Here is a 24,587-nt window from a genome sequence, read left to right as displayed (position 1 = left end):
CAAGAGTGCGAAAAAAAACATCACTGGAGATGATCTGGCTATGATTAGTAGGGTAACGTAGACTAAAATAATTAAAAACTGTGATATCCTTTTTAAACGAATGTCACAATTGTATCACAGGGATTCATTTCTAGGTGAAATTTAAATGGCTTTCTTTGACATCTGATATTTCCAAATAGTTTAATATATTAATTTAACAGCAGGAATTCAAGTAACAACAACTGTATTTAATCATTTAATCTGTCAAATAGAAAAACAATATCTGTACTTTTTAAATGTACTTGTGTATGTATGTGGCAGGGAATGGTGAGAACAAATGAAATGTTTTTGCTAGTGTCGCATCTTGTCACATCAAAATGTCTCACAGGATCTCACATTCATGGATTTTTGAAGGTTATGCAGATAAATGGGGCAACAACATCATGCTGATATCACTGCTCTACTGAGATGAATAACTAATCTGATTCATGATTTGATGTTTCAGTCATATTGCAGTTTCAGATATAGCTGCATATATGTGGAGTGGAATGGGCAACACTTCAAAATACATTTCACTACATTACATGATTGAGTCCTGTTTAAAGATTCATTTCACCAGAAACAAAACATCTAATTCAAGGACATACATTATCCAAATACCAAAAAAAAACCCAAGATTCAGTCACAGGAAAACTGAAGCTTGATTACTGGGCACCTTTGTGATCAAGTTATGCTGTTAAATGACCAAAACACTTACATTGGCAGAAAACCACATTTAAAGAGCAAGGAGCAAGAGAACACTTTGAACGTTGCAGTCATTCACACACACAGATAAAGTGATTAGTACCCAACAGAGGGAGCTCTTACAAAATAAATAAGACCATAAGTAGTAGGAACAGGAATAGGCCATTTGGTACCTCTCCATCATTCAAGAGTATTATGATTGATCTGACACTCCTCACAGTGCACTTTCCTGCTTTTTCTCCATAACACTTCCTTAGCCTACTGATCAAGAATTTATATATTGCTCAGGACTTTACAATGTTAGATTAGATTAGATTAGATTCCCTACAGTGTAAAACAGACCCTTCAGTCCAAACAGTCCACGCTGACCCTCCGAAGAGTAACCCATTTCCCTTCTCATTAATGCACCTAGCAATATGGGCAATTTAGCATGGCCAATTCACCTGACCTGCACATCTTTGGACTGTGGGAGAAAACCGGAGCACCCGGAGGAAACCCACACAGACGGGGAGAATGTGCAAACTCCACACAGACAGTTGCCTGAGGCTGGAATCGAACCTGGGATCCTGGTGCTGTGAGGCAGAGTGATAACCACTGACCCACCATGCCAGCCCAATGTTAGGTAAATGAAAAGTGGCAGATTATCATAAAACAGTCTTTGAAAGACTATACATTTTTCACAAATCACAAAGTTTAAACATCTTAAGACTCCTTTATGTGAAAGCATAATCAATTTTAGGGATGCTCGTTTATACCTGTGAACTACGTGTACCTTCAGCTTCTCTGAAATTCCGGGAATGCCCTTATCAAAATGATACAACTATACACTGATTTGTTTTGACCAATAAGCAAACTGCTTAATGCACATATAAGTTAGCTTAATTGTCAACGGGGCTAACATCATGCTACGTGATCAGTAATCATTTAAATGCCCTCATAGCTTTCTTTTCGGTTCCTTGTACATGGTTCAAATTTAGTGTTTGTGTGTATAAAATTCACATCGAAATCTGCCATCTCCTTACTAGTCAGTCAATTTTGAGAATATGTTGTAGTTGATGCCATCAGGCTAGCTTACAATAGTCAACTTGAAAACAAAATTGTAAAAAAGAAATCGCTGGGCAAATTACATTAGCCATTCCCTCCAACATGTTAGTCATCAACTTCTCCCTACTAATTCAGTCCATTTTAACTCTAATCTAATGGGTCTTTATCTTCACAAAAAGGTTTACTTGCTTTCCTTACTGGCAACTTCTACAGCAATGCAACCCACTGAGTTAACCATCAGCCACAAAACAATATGCAGTCTTATTGCAATTCTGATTAGTAAATGAAGAAATGAGTAATAGACACTGCATTGATAATGTGATCTCAGTGGTTATATTCACATGGTATATTAGTTTCTAATCAATCTGTTCTGGGATATTATACATCCCTGGAACAGAAGGGTTTTGAACCCAGGCTTACTGGCCCAGATGTAGGGCCAGTACCATGATACCACAACAGTCCTTTATTTACATGGTAGAAGCATATGCACTTTAAAGTACCTGTGCATAAGTTTGTAAAATGACAACAGCAAAATCAGAATGTACAAGGTTTTTATCCCCAACTACTGGATGTTTTAAATCCTTGGTTACTACTTAGGAGTTACCTGCTGAAATAGTCTGCAAAATGGGCAGAAATATCAGACCTCAGCACACAAGAAATACCAGAAATAATGAATGAGAGGTGGGAGCTGTCATTTGTGAGCTTGAGTAACTGAAATAACCAGACTGGCCCAGCAGAAGAAAGCAAGTTCAACCAGTAATCAGCAGCTTAAAAATGGATGAAACAGACAGACATCTAGCTGGTTGGGTGAACAAGAACACGGAACATGAGCACATTCAAATACCTTTCTGAAAAGGAATCAAAATCAGTCAGAAGATCACATATCCTAAGCCCACTTCGAGATGCTTTTGAAGAATAAACCGGTCCGATCCCCTTCTTTGTGGTGCCCAAACTACAAAAATAAATAACAGATGAATAAATTTAAAACGTATTTTGTTTGATTAAGCAATCAATAATTGTGTTTAATCAATATCTCTAATTAAGTAGATGAACACTGGTAACAAAATGGTTTCTGTACATAAACCCATTTACCACTTTAACATGCATTGAAATGGTTAAAATCAAGACATTAAAAAAGTTATAACGGACAAGTGCTAGTCAAAAATCAAATCAGCCATGGTGTGGTGTTAATATGTAGAAAAAGTCATGATTTTAAACACCGTGTAAAACATAACGGCATTTTATATTGTAATTTGAATGAAACAATAAATAGGTGGTCCTTATTAAAATTGTCTGAATTTTAAAGAAAGGAGCTGGGGCTCTCTTGTGGCATCGTGATAGTGTCCGAACCCCAGGACCAGGAGGCCTGGATTCAAGTCCTATGTGTTCCAGAGGTGTGTAATAACCTCTGAATAGAGTGATAAGGAAAAAAATAGTTTAAGGAAAGGCACAAGAGCCAAGAATAGTTTCTAGCTTAACGCCATGAACATTATTGTCAGGTCAATCTGAAAACAGAAACAGAATCTCAATTTAGCTAAATACAAGAAAAACTGAGCTCATTACAAATAAATCCCTACAGTATTGGAGTTCCAAAGCAACAAATGTATGGCTCTATTTCAAATGTCTACAAAGCCAGAAGTCACATGACACCAGGTTATAGTCCAACAGGTTTACTTGAAATCACAAGCTTTCAGAATGCTGCTCCTTTATTATGTGACTTTACCTGTTGGACTATAATCTAGCATCATATGACATCTGACTTTTGTCTACCCCAGTCCAACACTAGCACCTGCATCCGTGTACATGCAGAAACAAACAACAAATTGTCACTGAAAGCGACAATTTAGAAGTACACAGATTTAAAAGGTTCTAGTTTGGTATTTTGTTTAAAATGGTAAGCATGACTTAAAAGGTTTTGCATGAATTTCTTCTCAACTTTGTTTATTTATTTTCTGAGTTCACAAAGATAACAAGATGGAACTTTAAAATGGAAATTAGTTTACATCCAGGCTAAATTGTTCCCTGACCTCTAGTACCCAAGACTAAATATGACCTCAACTTACTATGCAATACCACAGCATGTCTACTGCTCTAATTAGCCTACACCTCCATTACACATAATCTTTTAATATAAGACTATTTTTATTTAACTCTAAAAAGCAATCTCAGACTTCGAAATTTTCACGTATTTTCTAATCTAAATTCCTGACCAAAGACAATTAAATTCCCAGTTACCAGAGACCGAGCTTACTCAACACTGACCTTGGGATTACACAGGAACACAGTTATATAAAAACAACCAAATGGTATATCATGTTTGCATGGCACATCATATGATGTGAATTACCAATACCATAGGAGATTCTTTAACGTATTAAAAAAAATGTAGCTGACTATATCTGCGTGGCACCTGAAGTGCTTAAATACCAATTTAAAACCATAAGACATAGGAGCAGAAATTAGGCCATTCGATCCATCAACTCTGCTCCATCTTTTAATCGTGGCTGATAAGTTTCTCAACCTCATTCTCCCTGTAATCCTTGATCCCCTTTACAATCAAGGATCTATTCATCTGCCTTCTGTGGCAATGAATTCCATTGACCTACCACTCTCTGGCTGAAGACTTTTCTCCTCATCTCTGTTCTGAAGGGTCTTCCCTTTATTCTAAGGCTATGCCCTCAGGTCCTAGTCTCTCCTGTTAAGTCCCTCCTCCTCAATTTTCCCAATGTCCTCTCTGTCCAGACAGTCAGTATTCTATAGTTTCAATTAGATCCCCTATATCCTTCTCAGCTCCATCAAATATACACCCAGAATCCCCAAATGCTCCTCATATATGTTAAGCCTTTTATTCTTGGGATAATTCTCATGAACCTCCCTTGGACCCGCTCCAGAGCCAATATATGCGCCCTGAGGTATGTGGCCCAAAATTGCTCATATTACTCTAAAATGTGGTCTGACAAGAGCCTTATCAAGGCTCAGAAGCACATCCCTGCTTTTATATTCTCATCCTCTCGAAATAAATGCCAACAGTATTTGCCTTCCTAACTACTCACTCAACCTGCAAGTTTATCTTAAGAGAACTCGGAGTAGGACCCCCAAGTTTTTTTTGCACTTCAGATTTCTGAATTTTTCCCCTCATTTAGAAAATAGCCCTTACCTCTATTCTTCCTTTATAATTTTAAGAAACCTAAATAGCAGGCTCCCAACCCGTGAGGTGAGTGGGCATGGTGGTGGATAGGGTGAGAATTTAGTGACTGTTTTTGTTTGCTGTGTCAGAAGATGGTCAAAATAGTCTCTTTCTGTCTTCTAAGGTTCACAACACCATGATTGTTGATGCATTCCTAAATTCAGGGGAGTAATTTCTTAATCAACATAGCTTAAGCATGACAATTGAGAAAAGGTAGAATCGTTATTTGAAACAAAAGTGAAAAAAAGGTCAGGTCACTAATCACTAGGTTTAACCCTAATACACAAGTAATGCTATTGTAAAGAGCCAGCTTCAGCAAGAAAAGACCGAATGCCTTATTTCAGTGGTGAAAGAAACTATTTATTATGAAAGCTATGATTTGTCAAATTCTACTTTAGAGATGCTAAAAACATTTCCCTGGAAACATAAATCCTTACGTTTTTCCTGCTTGCTGTTGCCTCTGCTGCTCCTGAGCACCATCAGCAGCTTGGTGGAAATCAAACACTTAAAAACAAACAGATAAAGACTTAATGCACTTGTTAACTGATGGACAATAATGCACAAATTGTTGCAAGTCTTCTTTCCTTCACTGTTATCGACAATCTGATGGATCAAAGTCAACATGTTAATATCTGTACTGTGTCCAAATACAGTGATCTCGGAGGTTACAATCTTCACTTGCAAACACCCTTTCAGCATAATCACTACACACACCTATCAGATGTTCAAAGAGATAGAATTACTTATAGTTAACTTCCCACCAAAATCATCAGCATATCCGTTGCACGATATGTGTTTGTGGTCTCAAAGAACAATGTGTTTGTGGTTCTTCCTTTGGCATTTAGAATCATAAACAGTAATTTATTTCAACCAATACCGTCTGTTGCATAAAAGCAGGTACTTGAAAATAAAATTAAATTAAAATGTGCTGGAGAAACTGCAGCATTTGTGCAGAGAGAAATAGTGTTAATGCTTCAAATCCACTATAACACAAGTCTTCTGTGTTTGATGCTGCCAGACCTGCTGGGATTCTCAACCACTTTTATTACCATCTTCTGCAGTTCTGTCAAAACAATCCTGTCCAACCTCTGCAAGGTATTTTTTTGGGTGAGGTACTAACTTTGATAAAAGCATGTCAGATCCTGAATGACAACAATCCAGGCTATTGGCAGACTTTATGCAATCACTATGTCAGTTTAAGTGTATAACGCATTAACCAGATTGTGAAATGTATCTAACATGCAATAGCATGAAAATCCTGTAATAATACAGCTGACAAACTTTACATAAAGTAAATAACATTTTATTTTCCAGTGGACAGCTATATGACTTTGCTTTCTCAATATGTCTGCTGAACTACTCGGCCGCCTGTTCTGATCAAAGTTCATAGACTCGAAATGTCAACCTTTTCTTTTCTCTCCATACATGTTGCCAGACTTCCTGAATGAATATTTCCAGTATTTTTTGGACCTCCTTTAGATTTCCAGTATTTTGTTATTACTACATTATTCAGTTTGCACTGTGAGCCCACTGCATTGTGGACTGAAGCTGTTTAATTGTTTTCACTGCCAAATTTCTAATATAAGAGCAAAGGTATTTTATGAAAGCTCAAATGCTGTTATACAGCACCCAAGAACAATCTTTCACTGGAGGTGATAAAAACACATCAAGTGGGGTAATAAGCAGTGGGTTTTTTTTTCCCCAATGAAATAAACACCAATAGATCAAAATAGTGGAAAGAGACAACAAAATCTACCATCATGGTTGGGAATTAAATGTTTTCACTGGACGCAGAAAGTACTGTATATGATCATAATCTGTGACAACAGCACAGCATTTCATGAAAGAAGCAGCAAGGTAATGCAGCCTACTAAAAAGCAAGAGGAGTTCAGTTTTCATCAGAGAGCATTTTAATAGCAATAATTCAACTTACCAATATGGGCTCTATCTGAAATGATTAGTCTACTCTCCCAATCTTGAAGGCCTGAAGATAAACAAAAAGTTGTTATACTTCATAAAAATGACAAAGGAGGAAAATGTTTATTCATATGGCACAACACCCAAAAGTGCTGCACATGGTAAATTCCTTTTGGAAACAGTGACTATTAATCAAAACCTGGTGACAACCCTGGTTTGCTGAAGCCCCAAACACCATGATGATGAAATATTTTTAAAATTACAGACTTCTTGCTTTGACAGTCATCTCAACACTCAGGTAATAGCTAGCTTTTAAAAGGAACAAAATTTGAAGTCAGCACTTTAGAATACACTGCACTCCCTCAGCACTGCAGTAGAATATTCACATGCTAGACTGGGTTGAGTCTTTGACTTGCTGACCAAACCAAGATGGTACTATTAACTCAGCCAATTTCAGACCTAAGCTCTGGTTTTGATAGAATTCCACAGCAAAGGATGCCCATTCAGTCCACTTGTCTATGCCTTTAAAGAGCAACCACTTAGCCCCATTCCCCCTTAAATCTTTAGTTTTCACATATTTATCCATTTCCTGGCAAGCAAAAGGATGATCTCAACAAACCTTGTGAGTTAGTGTATTGAATTCTGGTTCCCTGGTTTTAGTTTCAATCCACCAAGAAACCAATGTTTTTTTGTTTGCATTATATCTGTCTGTACATCAATAGAGGGGGTGGGGGTGGTGGTGTTTAGAGTTTTAACGAGTTGAGCTATATGTTGACAGTTCATAGCTGTTTACTTGTGATTAGAATTTACTTATTTCTAATAAAGAGTATAGAAAAACCTAGTCAGTATTTTCTGTTAACTAGATTCAAACAGACAGAGAAACTGGGACTTTGCATGCTTTGTTTAATAACTCTGGGAGTAGTAGAGCTTGACAATCAGGGCTTTTCAAAGTGAGTTGTAACGAGAGATTGGGGCTCATGCAGCATCATTTTGAAAGAGAGGGGATTGGCTGCTTTGCCTGTGGTATCAGTTAAGAAATACAATTGAAAGTTGCAAAGGATTTCCTGCAGATGGCAGAATTGTCCTCAACAATATTAAGTGGATTTCCAAAAAACAGGTTACTTGAATTGGCATGTAAGTTGGCAGTGACTTTGCCTGATAAAGCTAAGAGAACAGATATAATTGAAGTTCTCATACAGCATTTTGGTTCAGGAGGAATACAAGGCAGATCAGGTAACTCTAGGTAGCGAATCACCGGACCAGATGACATTTAGTTATGGTTGAAGCAGTAAAGTAAAATTGCCATAGTCTACCAGCCCATAGGGCTGCTCTTCATTGGAGAGAGACAACTGGTGGTGGTTTAACCTAAGGTTCACCATGTTTCAGGTGAGGGGAGAGGTTGAGAAGGAAAGTCCTTTATGATATCTCAGCTGGTGCTGGAATTGATGCTGTTGGCACCACACTGCATCACAAACCAGCCATCCAGCCAACTCAGCTAACTGACCAGCTTGATCATAAAGAAACAAAGAAGCAGCTGGAGATTGTAATTTGCTTCACTTTTGGCATTCAAAGAAAGAGACAGAATTAAAAAGACAGGAAATGGAAATGAGAAAACTAGAATTAGAATTCCAAAACAAAGGAACGACGAGAGAGAACACACAAATTACTCTTGGTAAAATGTCTTATGTGGACATAAAGACAGATGTAGTGAATCCAAATCATAATCTAAAATCCAGAAACAAAATCTTTGAATTTGTACAAGTCCTGTCAAAATGTGAGGAAGAGGATGGGGAGGCATTCTGTATGCCCATTGAGAAAACAGCGAGACAAGTGAATTGGACTATTGGAGCCTGGACTTTGCCATGCAGAGTGCATTAACCGGAAGCACAGGAAATTTACATTTCATTGTCAGAGGTAGTTTTTAGGGATTATGACATTATAAAAAAGCTACATAGGTTGCATAGGAATTATTTCCCGAGGTAAAAACAAAAATTGCTGGAGAAACTCAGCAGATTAAAGTTGAAACGTTAACTCTATTTTCTTCCTACAAATGCCGCCAGACCTGCTGAGTTTCTCCAGCAATTTCTGTTTTTGCTTTAGATCACCAGCATTCACAGTTCTTTGCTTTATTTTAGTTCCTGAGGCTTACAGGCTAAAGTTCTGGAATTCAAGGAACAGCTCAAGCAAACCAATATTGAATTTGAAAGAGTGAAGCCAAATAATTTTGACAGGTGGATATGAGCTTTGCAAGCTGAAACCATGTGTGAAGTCTTTAAGGAGATTATTCTCTGAAGATTTTAAAGACTCACTACCTTCTATAAGAACTCATGTTGAGGACCAAAGGGTTGCAAATGCTGGACAGGCAGCAATAATGGTCCACAGTTACGAGCTGATGCAGAAAACTAAATGATTTCTGCATCACCTTTAAAAATTTGAAAGGGATCAAAAATGGGAAGGTGAAAGGAAGGGATAAAGAATAGATCACTAGGAATGCCCCAAGAATTCCTCTACAGGTCAGAAGAAAAAGTAGAGTGGAGGTGAAAATCAACAATTGAAATGTTTCCACTATAACAAATTGGGTCTCACACTATCAGAATGCTTGAATTGGAGGGGGAAACCTATGGGACTTATTGGCATATTTAAGAATTAATCAGAAAAGAGAACACAGAAAATGCCACAGATCAAATTGTAGCTGTATCTACAAGTACATCATTGGAGATAAACACTGCTGAGGGTGCAGAAGAGGTACATTGTGTAGATAAGAGATATAAAATGCATTGGTCCAAACAGAAAAAAATGTTTTTATCCAAATGATGCAGGGTAGACTGGAAGAAACCTTTCTCTTTGATGTAAAAATCAATGACTAGGAGGCATATATTTAAGGTAAAGGGCAGAAGGTTTAGGAGAGATGTGAGGAAAACCTTTTCTCACAGGTCGTGGTGGGAATCTGGAGCTCTCTGCCTATAAAAGGTGGCAGAGGCAGAAACTCTCAAAGATAAATCCCCAGGACCTGATCATTTAAAAGGCATCAGGATGGGTATATGAATCGAAGGGTTTGGAGGGATATGGGCCGGGTGCTGGCAGATGGATTTTGATATCCGGTCGGCATGGATGAGTTGGACTGAAAGGTCTGTTTCCGTGCTGTACATCTGTATGACTATTTATCTATCCCTCTCTGTACGCAGGGATACAGGTGACATTCAAACTCTCTTCTTGGAGAAGAATTTGGTCTTCTCTCCACAAAGTTCAATAAAAGTTAAAGTGTCAGTAAATGGGACAGGTAGAGACTATATCTTTTGCATTGTATCATACAAAATCCAATTAGAGAGTGTAACTTATTATCCGGACCAGAGGTAGTTGGTGCAGTTAAGGTAATACCCATGGATTGTGTGGATTTACTACTGGGGAATGATCTGGCTGGAATGAAAATTATAGCTTCGTATATAATCAAGAAAAGTTCCATTTTTTTCACGTCATTTGAACAGTTCAAGAATAGGTTGAGTATTTTTCCACTGTGTGCGGTGACTAGAGAAATGGCTAAACAAAGTCCACCATCAGTAGTGACAGTAATATCGCACACCGATGTCAGGGTAATCAAAAATCTATTTGGGGATGAGGATTGAGGATAATGCAAAAGAACTGTTAGAATTTCTTCATTAATTGAGGCCCAAGAAGCAGATCCAGAGTTAAGTAATTTGGCACAGACAGTTCACACTGAAGTTGAAGCTGAAGAACTTCCATAATGCTATTAAATATAGAGCTCTGATGAGGAAACAGGCGTCCTCATAGACCTGCAGCTGACGAACGAACAGTTGTTCATCAAATTGTGGTATTGCCTCGATATCATACAGATATTATAAGTAGCATATGAATTTCCTGTGTCAAGACATAGCGGAAGTGGTGAAAGGCAAGCACTGATAGAGGTACTTTAAGGACAAGATTTCATAAACATGTGGTCCAATTCTGCAAAACGTATTATACATGCCAGGTCACAGGAAGACCTCAACATATAATCAACATCTTGATACGGAGACTATATTTTTAAGAACCACTTACTTAGTCACAGAGTTGTACAGCACAGAAACAGACCTTTCCGTCCAACTTGTCCATGCCGACCAGATATCCCAACCCAATCCCATCCCATCTGCCAGCATCCGCCCCATATCCCTCCAAACCCTTCCTATTTATATACCCATCCAAATGCCTCTTAAATGTTGCAATTGTACTAGCCTCCACCACTTGCTCTGGCAGCTCGTTCCATACACTTACTACCCTCTGCATGAAAAGGTTGCCACTTAGGTCTCTTTTATATCTTGCCCCTTCAGAATGTGTATCGGGTATAAACAGGTAGGGAAAGAGTAAAGTACTGAGTTTTGTGAAATAAGAGGTTCAGCCGAGCATGACTCAGATCACATAAAAATAATGGGTACCAGAGGCAAGAGTAATGGGATAACATGGTGGAAAAGCATTCATTATGTAGAGCCATTTCACAATATTGGAAACATTCAGTATGTAATGTCAGTTTAACAAGGTTAAAAAGTATTCATTATGTGAAACCAGTTAAGGTTTAAAAACCTTCATTGTGTAACAGCAGATGGCTTAATTGTTGCTATTGACACTCGCTGATTGTAATGGTCACCCAATCAATATGTATGTTGCCTTATCTGGATGCTCCTCCCTATAAAATGACTATATAATTCATCAAGAAACTACTATTCCAGAGAAGACAGAGAACTCATGTCTCTGTGCACATGGGAGATCGTTCTCTCTCCCTCCAGGGCCCAGAATAAAGATGGAGGTGGTAAAACTATACGGTGTCTTTGAGTATTTTGCTTCGACTAAGGGGTAAATGGAATGACACCCTCTCACCCGAAACCTATGCCCCCTCGTTCTGGACTCACCCATCCCAGGGAAAATACTTTGTCTATTTCTCCTATCAATGCCCCTCATGATTTTATAAACCACTATAAGGTCACCCCCTCAGCCTCCGACGCTCCAGGGAAAACATACGCAGCTTATTCAAACTCTCCCCATAACTCAAATCCTCCAATCCTGTCAACATCCTTGTAAGTCATTTCTGAACCCTTTCAAGTTTCACAACATCCTTCCAATAGGAAGGAGACCAGAATTGCACACAATATTCCAAAAGTGGCCTAAACAATGTCTTGTACAGCTGCAACATGACTGCTCAACTCCTGTACTCAATACTCTGACCAATAAAGGAAAGCATACCAAACTCCTTCTTCACTATCGTATCTACTTGCGATTCTACTTTCAAAGAACTATGAACCAGCACTCCAAGATCTCTTTGTTCAGCAACACTCCCTAGGACCTTACCATTAAGTGTATAAGTCCTGCTAAGATTTGCTTTCCCAAAATGCAACACCTCACATTTATCTAAACTAAACCCCATCTGCTAAACTAAAGCCCATTGGTCAATCTGATCAAGATCCCGATGTAATCTGAGATAACCTTCTTCGCTGTCCACTACACCTCCAATTTTGGTGTCATCAGCAAACTTACTAACTATACCTGTTATGCTCACATCCAAATCATTTATATAAATGAAAAATAACCCTCCACCTCTTCTTCCTTCAAGCCAGTGCTGTATCCAAATGGCTAGTTCTCCCTATTTTCCATGAGATCTAACCTTGCTAATCAGTCTCCCATGGGGAGCCTTGTCGAACACCTTACTGAAGTCCATATCGATCAGGTTTACCGCTCTACCCTCATCAATCCTCTTTGTTACTTCCTCAAAAAAAAAACTCAATCAAGTTTGTGAGACATGATTTCCCACACACAAAGCCATGTTGACTATTCCTGATCAGTCCTTGCCTTTCCAAATACACGTACATCCTGTCCCTCAGGATTCTGTCCAACTACTTGCCCACCACAGATGTCAGGCTCACCGGTGTATATTCCCTGGCTTGTCCTTACCACCCTTCTTAAATAGTGGCACCACGTTAGCCAACCTCCAGTCTTCCCGTAACTCATCTGAGACTATCGATAATACAAGTATCTCAGCAAGGGGCCCAGCAATCATTTCCCTAGATTCCGACAGAGTTCTAGGGTACATCTAATTAGGTGCTGGGGATTTAACCACTTTTATGCCTTTCAAGACATCCGGCTGTAACATGGACATTTTTCAAGATGTCACCATCTCTTTCTTAGTAAGCTGTTAGTGGATTTTATAGGAATATTATTAAAAACAAAAAGGAGGACATCAGTATACCCTTACCATAATGAATATGACAACCCAGTTTCCAGAGTTACCCTAAAAGGACCATTACAATTAAAACAAGAGCAAAAAAATTAACAAGTTTTGTTTACTTATTCTGACTTCTATTTGAGAAACAATCTAATCGGGTTTTAACTTTATGTCTAGATTTTTCCAGGACGTCAGCAGCAAGATATAAGACAATTCAAGTCAGCTGCATATTCTTTATTCTTGTCAGGTAAGGAAATTAAAGATTGTGGTGGTGATGGGATTGTAGGACTTGGGAACATAAACTGATCAGCCCTCATCTTATTGAGTAACAGAGCTGGCCTTGAACAGCAAATGGCCTACTTTGGTTCCTATTGTGTGTTTATAGGACTCCAACAATGATCCAATTCAACAATACCTTGGATACAGGGACAAAAGTACAATGATAAACAGGGTAATTTGCCTTGAAGTAAAGTGGTGAAGAGGCCATCTGATTTAGGGTGTTTAAAATAGTAAAGGGAATTGACAAGGAGAATGCCTCTTCATTCTAGAGGGGGAACTTGGAATAAGGGGATTTTTTTTGTTAGGTCTTTCACCCCAATCTCTAGTCTCGTTCACAGCTGGAACACGATTCCCAATTTATGAAACACAGACCTTTATACTGACCATACATGTAACAACATGCCCAGAATTAAGAGGCAATTGCCTCTTAATGTTGTACATTGTATATGGAAGATTACTTATGAAACCAGCATTCTTGGAATCAATAAAAATAATATTTGATAAAAATAGGCCTTTTGGATGTGGCAATCAATCAACAAAACTCATGATATGGAACATAAATAACATTCTCAATTTAAATTTCATCAGTATTAGAGGCACAAAAAACACAACGAGAATTATTTTATGCCACAGCCATTCTTTTCACAGACAAGGTGTTAAGTTGGCTCATTTAAAATCTTCCTACAAATTGTACCTTTAACGGTTCAGTCATGGGAAACATTACATTTTCCATGGTGCTTTATTCAACATGTCAACATTTTAAACAATCTACTTCATTTTTTACATGAAATTAAACCACCACTTCAGTCTGACTTCAAACTGATTACAAACACTTGAACTGGTCTTCAATGGGTCAGCTTTCCCCCCATACATCATATTCCACTGTCGTTCTCAATGATTTCTGGCATGGAAAAACAACATCTATCTTAAGTCTAGTTATTGTGAAACTATCTGGATTACAAGTGCAAATTATCCTCTTTTTGTGAACATGAAACAAGTTTTCCCCATCATAATAAATCTTCAGTCTGTATATTAATGATTCAAGACCAGCAAACATAAAATTTGATTCAAAATGAAGAAAAAAGTCCATAATTAATTACTTTGCATGACAGGCTTTGAGATTATTGAAATCATGACACAACAAAGCCAAAATCAATCAACTGGGTAACTGAAAGGGAGTCTGACATTGCACTTACTCAGGAAATAAGAGTTTTATATGGGTTATAGGAAAAGAAAGGTCACAGAGTCATGATTAATGTAATAAACAGCCATAATGTGAACAAAATGTCGGAGAACATTGATATGTTACACAGTCAAAGCAAATTGACAGAAAAAAAGAAAAATAGCAAACAATCTCAAATTTCAAAAGACAACTTTCCTGCAAAAATATGGAATAGTACTGTTTAAGAGATGAACAGCTTTTGCAAACACTGAACTGACATTAACCATGCTGCTGTTATCTCATAACCACCATCCAATATACTTCAACTCCCAGATCAGTCTGAAACCTACTATACTAACCATTTCCCTTCTTCTCATTTTTTGCAGCTTCTTCAAAGAGACCTGGTAGATGAATGACCACTCCATTACCTACAGAATACAAATAGTTAGCTAATAAAGAAAACAACAACCATCCTAAAAATGAAAAGGTATGTGACAAAAGATATGGACAAAATGAAAAGGAATGAAAAACTTGGTGTGAATAATGCTGCCGAATGCAGAAACCCATGTTCAATTCGAATGGCAATGTTGGCTGGAGTCCCCTTGAGGGTGAGCTTTATTAATTGTGGAGAAGCAGAAAATATTTATCATAGACAGCAAGTCACCATAATTTCTTAGAATAACCCACTAGTCAGATTTCTTAATTGGGCTTTCTAGAAGCAGCCCATGGTTGACAATGAAATTTGGTACAATTGCTCTCCTAATATTTTGATTCTATTTGCCTATCATTAGTGGAATTGTTCCACTTATTGTAAATTAATGAAGAACTTGGAACTTAAACTTGAATTTTCAAGTAGCAGTAATAATGAAACTCAAATGGTTCTTCACTACCAAGCTCAGACTAGTAGTGGCTTGTTTAACCTATTTTTCTGGTGCTGGCCTTTAAATAGTGGAAAAATGCAGTAATAAATTACAAACATACACAAACTGCAGTAAGGAACTATGCTGTTCACTGTCTTCACAGTCACTGGGTCAAAATCCTGGAACTAACAGCACCAGGGATATCCCTACACTCCAAGAACTGCAGTGGTTCAAGAAGGCAGCTTACTATTACTTTCTTCAGGACAATGAGGGGTGAGCAATAAATGCTGGCCTAGCCATCATCACTTACAATCCATTGACAAGCAACAAGCTATTTTCCCACTATCCATTATTTTGCTCTACAGCCTTCGCTTCAGGTGTTAAGACTGCAATCCAAGCACCATTGCCATTAGAATTCTAAATTGATTAAAAAAGTACTAAGATACACATGGCCATGAGTCACCAAATTACGTTGTCATAATCAAGTAGTTGAACACATAATCAATCATCATAATCAATCAAATAATTATTTACTCCCAACATATATCACATGTAATGTTTCGGACTCTGGCGTAATTAGTTAGCACATTCCGCTGGTAACCAAATGTTGGTGGTTCTAGATCATCCACAAGCAAAGACCTTTTTTGTTAGGCTTTTGTGGTGCAGTGTGTCACTACCTCTTGGCCAGGAGACCTGACTTCAAATACCACTTGCTCTAAAGGTATGTTGTAATATGTCTTAACAGGTTGGTTAAAAATCTCTCTCTCGCCTGAAATTAGGAACCACGCTAAATATATAAACTGCCTTTCTTTGCAATAAAATATCGACTGAAGATCTTTAACAAAGGAATTGCTATCTTGCAGTAGCACAGGACAGCTCACTGAACTCAAACACATGTAGCTAACGCACTATCAGCTTAATGAGACTATAGATTATAGATCATATTGTGTACAGCTTCAATACACAGTCCTTTAACATGAAGGGCAGTATGCATTTTCACTTGGATTTAAGGAAAACAAATTCTGTTTAGCATAGCAATCAATTGATTTTTATTAAAACCATCTGTGGTACAATTAAATGCTTTATCCTTCCAATTTATGGAGAATTTATGGTGAGCAAAGCATTGTTGGCTGGACATTTGTCATTGCAGAAACAGCATGTCGGGAAATATTTTCAATGATCAATTACTGAGTGCGACATATGTGCATTGGTCCAAATGCCATTAATCCTACAGTGCATACTTAAACCCAGTGGTAACATAGAAGTTTGTTTACAAAACTTAGAAAATGCTTGTCAAAGGACCTGTCTGCAGATATTTATTTGAGTTGAAATAAGCAGCCATATAATCTGATTTTCTGAAATATTAACTTCTACAGTTTTAACAATATCATTTTTTTAACAAGTTAGGAATAAATCATGTGGGCTTTACAGAATTCTATAGGGCAGGAGGTAGCCATTTAGTTCATTGTGCCTATAAGGAGTCTCTGGAAAAACAAACAACTCTAATGAAACTTGTTAGTTGTTCTGATATATCCTGGTTGTTCTGGTCGGTAATGTTGACGACCTTTTCTTTCTCATTTGTAGATCTTAAACTGCTGCCAGGTTTGTTGACTCCATTCCAGATTCTGGATTAGTGGTGCTGGAAGAGCACAGCAGTTCAGACAGCATCCAAGGAGCTTCGAAATTGACGTTTCGGGCAAAAGCCCTTCCTGATGAAGGGCTTTTGCCCGAAACGTCGATTTCGAAGCTCCTTGGATGCTGCCTGAACTGCTGTGCTCTTCCAGCACCACTAATCCAGAATCTGGTTTCCAGCATCTGCAGTCATTGTTTTTACCTTTTTGACTCCATTCCACCCCAGTGTCCAATGGAGAATACAACTAGCTGGTAATTTTATGAAATGATGCAGGTAGGTCTGTATAGCTCCACATTCTATATTGCAACTTTGCAATGTCCACGCCTAATGTCCCCCGACTGCCTCAGTTCTACAACCATTTTCCACCTTCTATTTCTGTGTCATTTCAGGCAATTAGTTATACAGCGTTAACATTCCCTCATACTAATTTACAAATACAAGCAGCAGAATAATTCCAGGTATGAGATCAAATGTCTACACCATGACTTTGCATTCATGGAGCACACTTGCAATTTAAATACAACATTATACTGGTGTTTTACACTAAGGGAGGGGGGGGGGGGTCTGAGATAAACAGAGGAAGTGACTCAGCTAGATTTCTGGTAGATAGTTATGAAGCAATACATATCAGGGATGGAAGGGTGAGGAGTTTCAACTGCTGACCAAAGAACCAATGAGTTAACATTATAAAAGCAGTAGAAAATGTAACCAACAGAACGGAGGCTTTTAGTGACAGAGCAGTTCTGCAGCAGGTCACAACAACAAAGTTTGATCTATATTTGACACTAGTATTTGCACACCCAATTGTTCAATCGTGCCTCTAAGCTAACAGGCGCTCATTAACTGATCCAGAATAATTAAGCAGTTCACATTTATTGTCTTGACAAAATACATCTGACAACTTACCAATGAAGGCAATCACATTGGGATTGATGATTCCACTGGGTAAAAGGTGAAAGTCATATTCAACTGAATCGACGACGACAGTGTGGCCAGCATTGTTTCCTCCCTATGTGTGACAGAAAAAGATTTAATGGAACATGTCTATTTGTTCAAATGCATGTGTTTTTCTGGATAAAAGAGGCACAGTTCAAAAATTTAATATGTCTCAATTCTCTTCTTGAATCACAAAGTTTCCTTCATGAAATAGAGCAGCCTAGCAGACTGCTACGATGTGAGATATTTATTTGAGGTAATGGAATTCTATTCTGCGGAACCACAGGATATGAGTGATTGTAACAAGGTCAGCCAGGTGGACCTCATAGAATACAAGTTACCTAATGGGACCAGATTAACAGCCCCAATTAGGGAGCCCTGGCTGACAGTTATAAACAGGAGTGTACTGAACAAAATAAACTGGAGTGTCAGAGGTTTTGTTCACTCTGATGAAGCTGGATCAGTGTCAAGAGCTTTCCAGATATAAATGAAGGGTGACTTGATGACAGGATACCAGCCTCTGGGCAGTGATTTCAGTAGTGATGAGAGAAAAGCATGCTCTTGAAGAAATTCACTTGCAGTGGTCTTTGAGTTGGGTTAGGCATTTCTGGCATCATGCAGTTATTTGGAAAATTTGACTTGTTCGACCTTGCTGTCGAAGACTAGGCCCAGTTAATGGAAAGAATGCTTTTTCTCTCCCCAGGAAAATGACAATGAGTAATTCCCCTGACAGCTTGTGGACCCAGAGCATTTTCCATTATTAGGAGCCTAACTTTCCCTGAGGCACCAGATGCTGAAACCTTTCAAGAGTTGATGCATTTAGTTAAGGAATATTACTATCCCAGGCCACCTCTAATTCTGAGACACTAGTGGTTTTACTCCAAAATATCAGATCCATATTGGGATTTTTGACTAGGTTAACATAACTGGCAGAGCCATGTGACATTGGTTTAACCCTTAATGAGATGCTGAGACACTGTTTGGTATGAGGGATTAATGATGCAACCATGCAAAAACATCTAATAGCTGAAGCCCAACTAGATTTCATTGGTTGATCATTGAAAAATACGATAATTGGAGCATATGAATTTTAGGGTATTCCAATTGAAATGGACGTCCTAAATGATCTTTGGGAACACCACTTCAGCAAGCCATTGTAGTTGCTGCCAGTATATGGACTCGAAACAGCAAAAGAATGCCACGAGACCTAAACGGAGTAAGAGAACTCATAGGCCAGTTTCCAGGAGAGTGCACACCCTGGAAAGCACAGCTGCATTGGTTTTGGAACAGTTAAATTGCTTAGCAAAATCCAAATCTGAACCAATCAAAATAAATGACTAAGTTAAATGGTCATCCATTTCGAATGCAGCTCAATACTAGCGTGCCATTTCAATGATCGCTGAACTAGTCTTTAACAAATTTCAGTCAATGCTTAAGTTTGCACAAGACTTTGGCTGGACTGAGAACCTATGCCAGGGAACCTTTACAGAGTAAGGGTACAATTTCAATTATGGTCTCTTCTGAGAAGTAGCTGGTTCAGTTACCACTGACTATAGTAAAAGGCTCGGGCCTAAGCTTGTTGGGACAAAATTGGTTGAGAAAGATTCACATAGGTTGTGAGATTAGAAAATGGCTGCACAAGTTAAATCCTAACTAAATACGTAGGGGTTTCTCTGGAAGTTCTAGGGACTATCAAAGGAGCCAAGGCCACAATGCATGCTGACCAGGAAGAAATTCCACAATTCTCCAAGTCCTGCCCAGTACTTTCACCTTACATGCAAAGGTAGAGGCAGAAATCAGAAGACTGGAAAGCGAAAGAATCATCAAACCAGTAGAGTTTACAGAATCGGCAGCAATGGTCGTACCGATCTTAATTTGTGAAGCCTGAAGGGTTGGTATGCCTTTGTGGGATTTTAAACAAACAGTAAACTACTTTTAGTGGTTGGATAAATACCCAATCCCTCACATAGAGGATTTACACACAAAGCTGGCAGGGGGGGCTGTCTTTCACGAAGCTACACAGGAATGAAAAATAGCATGTGCGTTCAGGACTTTGGCTAATGCAGAGTGTATATACAAGCAGACAGAAGGAAAGTTTGTTGGTCATATTTGGAGTCAGGAAATTCCACCAACACCCTTACAGACATAATTTGTCATAATGTTGTGGTGAAATGGCACCAGGTGCACCAATTCCAGACACACAACTCCACTAAGCAGGAGAGTGAGTTTACTTCACGTAACAAAGTTTGGTGTAGGTACCACAGGAACAGTCCTGCATGGGTGAGAAGCATAGTTGACACAAGGTCAGGTCCAGTTATGTATGAAGTTGGGCTAGGTGCAACAGTCCTGAACAAGCACATGGACCATACGAAAGCTGCAAAGAGTGTGGGAGCACAACATGCCTAGCTCCTTGACTGCCTTTCCAACTGTTCTGGAACTAGTGGGTTCTCCCTCTGTCAACCATAGAAGGGAACGCTGAATCGGAGGAGGACACTGCAGATATGGTCATCTCTGCCACCTGAAGAGGAGAATGAATTTCTTTCAAGATACTCCAGGCACAAGATGCGAGTTCCTGTGCATCCACCTGTATCAGAGGCAGAGTTGACGGAACAGGACATTGTGCTAAAATGCTCCAGGAGGAGCTACAAAATAAACAATGGTCTATGTCCTTGGACTCAGAGGGGTAAGGATGTAGTGATTGGAGTTGTTAATCTGGTCCAATCAGAGCGCCCTGGCTGACATATAAACAAAGGTGTCAGAGGTTTTGTTCACTCAGAGCTACGTCTGAGGAAATGGGATCAGTGTCAAGGACTCTCCACATGCAAATAAAGGGGGGTTTGGTGACTGGATACTGGCCTTTATGGAGTTGTTGCAGATATGAACTCAAATTCACTCATACCTCCAATTGGTAAGTGAAAGATGTAGGTCAGCCATAGAGAACATATGGCTCAGTTACACGATTCAAAACAATATGCATTGATTTAACACCTCTACTTAGTATAATGTCCCAAGGCCAGTCTTAACAGCACTGCAAAATAAAACTTGGCACCACACTTTAAAGACATTCAGGCAGATGACCAAAAGTCTCTTAAAGACGCTAGCTTTAAGCAGTATCTTAAAACAGAAAGAGTTACAGATGCTTAAAGAAGGTTATTCAGAGTTCAAGAGCGAGACAGGTAGATTGATTAAAGTATACAAGGTGCATGATGTCATGATTGCAAGTGTACAGTGACCTCTGGTCGCTACCTTTGAGCCAGAAGGCCCATATTCAAGTCCCGTCTGTTCTAGAGGTGTGTCTGACATGTCTGGCCAGACTGATTAAAAATATCTAGTGAACCCTAAGGCTGTAAGTTGTAGGGAAAGGGTGAGGCCTTAGGCGGAATTTAAAAAACAAGGCTGACAACTTTGAAACTGAGATGCTGTTGGACCAGAACTAATTAAAATCACAGAACATATGGAGGGGGAAAACAGGAGAAAGGGACTTGGTGAAAAACACCACCACAAATAATCTCAGCATTCTGAAGTGACTCGGGGGTATTCCATAGGATTAAGTAAATATATTGGGTTCCTGCCACTGAATCTCTGTAAAAATGGACACATAGGTGAGGGTCTGCTGGATAAGTCTTGGGCTCACTACATAGCCACAGTTAACAAAGTCTGCAAACACTAATGTTTCAGCTCACACAGGAAGCAATTCAGCAACTGTAGATCCACCTTCAGTTCTAAACAACATATTAAAAAAAAACTGTACGCTGAAGATCTGAAACGAAAACAAAAATTGCTGGTAAAACCCAGCAGGTCTAGCAGCGTCTGTGCAGAGAAAGCAGTGTTAATGTTTCAGGTCCAGTAACTCATCGACTTGAAAAGTTAACTCTGCACCCTCAGTACTAAATAGCATTTAGTAAAATTGCAGAATAGAAGGGGACAAAACCTGGTTGAATACCAAATTCTAATTTCAGCAGTTGAGTTAAAAGTTTTTAAAAATCAGTATGTTGTGTTATTAGTTACCTTTACAGTCACCAGAACATTACTGAACCATCTAGGCAGATGGTGGAGTGCTGGCACTGTCAGTAGACTAGTAATCCACCAGGTTCATGCCCTGGGGATTTGGGCTCAAATCCTACCACTGCACGAGATGGAATTTAAATTCAAATAATATTTCAATTAATAAAATAGAATTAAAGATCACATTTGGTTCATTACATACTAAATCCAGCATTAACAGATTTGGCTCCATGCAACACCTAACTTGCCTTTCAGTTCAATTAGGGATGGAAAATAAACGCTGGACTTGCCATTAATGCCCACATCCCATGAAAGAAAGAAACACTGGTGTGTAATGTATACAATGTAGTGTATATTATCTTATCTCCCCAGTACTTCAGTAAAAGTGAATTCTCTTCATTTGCTTTGGACTGGTGGAAAATATCCATCAGTACAATCATACAGAGTGTCCTTCAAAACTACTTCTAACTGCGAGAGAACATTTTGAACTATAACTATTTTAAACTGGAGGCAATGCTGACATTTACAGTCTGTTAGCAGTGCTCGGATCAATTTGAGGTGATGAATTCAGAGCATGAAATGTATTGCACACAGCATTGGCTGCTGAGGTTCTCGCCCTCTCTCCTCCCCCTGACCTCCCCAATATACTGGATAAGGCTAGTCACAACACCACTGAACATTTTACACCGTCATGCTCCAAGTCAGAATTATCTGGCACTGAAAAACAGGGACTACTCCAGCACCGTAGTGATACAGATAAGAATAAGTCAACTACAGATTAACACTCGTTCAGTAATGTGCAATACAGATAAGCAACAAATCCACCGCTCAACACTTTTTGTACAGACAAGGTCAGTGTATGAACTTGGCATCTAATGGCCCTGTATGCTGCCAGCAATCACAATATTATAAACCCCAATTTCCCTTTCTCTACTTGGATGAAAGAATATTTCAGAGCATGTAATAATAACTCCATTAAAAAGACAAATCTGTCGATTGTGGATCATATGAATCAAGACCAACTGCACTTGATCATATGGGGATGGGACTTCAAATATTACAACAATTGTTTTCATCATTTGTGGAAGAATGGCAGGTCTGGTATCACAAAACTAATTCTTGCACGCACTGATTAGGCTCAAGTATCAGCTCATGACATCAGACAAGGTAAGCTGTCAGCAAGAGGTGACAAAAAAATGGCCTAAGTTTCTCAACAAACCAAGACAGGATCAGAAAGAAATGGGAGATTTTGTAGACAGAGGGATGTGGTGTGGTGTGAAGGCAGTGGAGGTATCATTACCGATTCATCCTAGCTAGTTACCAATTTGAATTCACAGTGCCCTGGGAAAGCATTTGCTGCCTAGAGTCAAAGGATGAAGAGATGTCACCAGAATTGCATAAAGCTCAAATGGTCATTATGTGAAATATCTGCATTATGTCCACTTGAACTGCAAAGTGCAGAGGGGTATAGTTGGTTAAGCGATTAAACCCATGCTATTTTGGGTCCTAGCTGGAAGGAGGACAATGCAATCATCGTCCAATCAATACGCCAGAAAGACTGATTATTTATGTCTTCTAAGAAAACTGGGTGCTGGCAGTGCAGTGTGTGTCGTGTCAATAGATTTTTAAAAACACGAGAGGCATAAGGTACAACTATAAGACCATATGCAGTCTGCTCTGCCATTTGATCATGGCTGATACATTTCTCAACAGTAAGCACAGCAGCTCAAGCCAGGTTTGTATTGCGACAGCTTGGTGTCAATACAGTAAGGATGTCCAATGACAACACTGGAACTGCAAAATCTTCCTGAGGAGCAGTTTTCTTATTGATTGTTGTAAAGCACCTTAATTATGTCAAATAGAGCTAATCACAAAAAGCTGGGGTACAAATGTTTTAGATTATCTTCACTTGTAAATGATGAGGGATGAGAAGTCACTAACATGGGAATATATGCTCGAAGGGCATCACACTTGAAGCAAATTAGCATGATTCTCATTCCAGAATATGGAATTACAGGGGTAAGACTGAGCAAGTCAATAAAAATTCCTGAAAAGGGTGCGTGCACCTTGAATTTCAATCTCTCCAACCGACTTGAAATCTACTAATAAAATAAACTTACCATAGATGACATTTATTTGACTGGAATTTCTATCTGTTTATTTTCCAGTGTTTTGTACCAACAACTTGCATTTGTGCATAGGGTTAAGATTATAGCAACATAGAAAATGCCCCAAGGTGCATATGGAAAAAATGGTCACCAAGTCAAATGAGGAGAGACATTGTGAGTTTATGCAAAAGCTTGGTGAAAAAGGTGGATTTTAAAATGGAGGAAGACTGGAAAGGTTGAGAGACACAAAAGTTGCAGAACAGAGTTAAAAAATTTATAAAGAACTGTGGATGCCAGAAATTTGAAACAAACAGTGTTGGAGAAACTCACGGGACTCAAAACATTAACTTTTATTCTCTAATGATGCTGCCAGACCTGCCGAGTTTCTTCATCCCTTTTTGTTTCAGAGTTCCAACGTTGGTATGCCAAGCAGCAGTTAAAAATATTCAGAATGAAAGTAATTTAATTCTTAAGTATCAAGGATAACTTTAATACAAAACTTAAATGTGTTCCTGCAAAAGCTTA

The 24,587-nt window shown here is 38.7% G+C and overlaps 1 protein-coding gene across 1 annotated transcript in view; it reads right to left on the bottom strand.

Moving 5' to 3' along the window:
* adss2 (adenylosuccinate synthase 2) overlaps nt 1-24,587 on the bottom strand; it is a 77,573-nt gene that overhangs the window by 29,076 nt on the left and 23,910 nt on the right. The window contains exons 2-6 of the mRNA XM_087991178.1: nt 17,920-18,022; nt 14,880-14,948; nt 6,888-6,938; nt 5,392-5,458; nt 2,612-2,719 (exon numbers count right to left, since the gene is read on the bottom strand). Coding sequence (XP_087847304.1) covers nt 2,612-2,719; nt 5,392-5,458; nt 6,888-6,938; nt 14,880-14,948; nt 17,920-18,022 — 398 coding nt within the window. The remainder of the gene's footprint in view (nt 1-2,611; nt 2,720-5,391; nt 5,459-6,887; nt 6,939-14,879; nt 14,949-17,919; nt 18,023-24,587) is intronic.

This window comes from Chiloscyllium plagiosum, unplaced genomic scaffold (genome assembly GCF_037043375.1).
Source record: "Chiloscyllium plagiosum isolate Xiang-an unplaced genomic scaffold, Cpla_swu_hap1 HiC_scaffold_10, whole genome shotgun sequence".
In the NCBI taxonomy this organism is placed as follows: domain Eukaryota; kingdom Metazoa; phylum Chordata; class Chondrichthyes; order Orectolobiformes; family Hemiscylliidae; genus Chiloscyllium; species Chiloscyllium plagiosum.
Note: the sequence above shows the minus strand (reverse complement) of the source record. Positions and strands in the feature narration are given on the sequence as shown.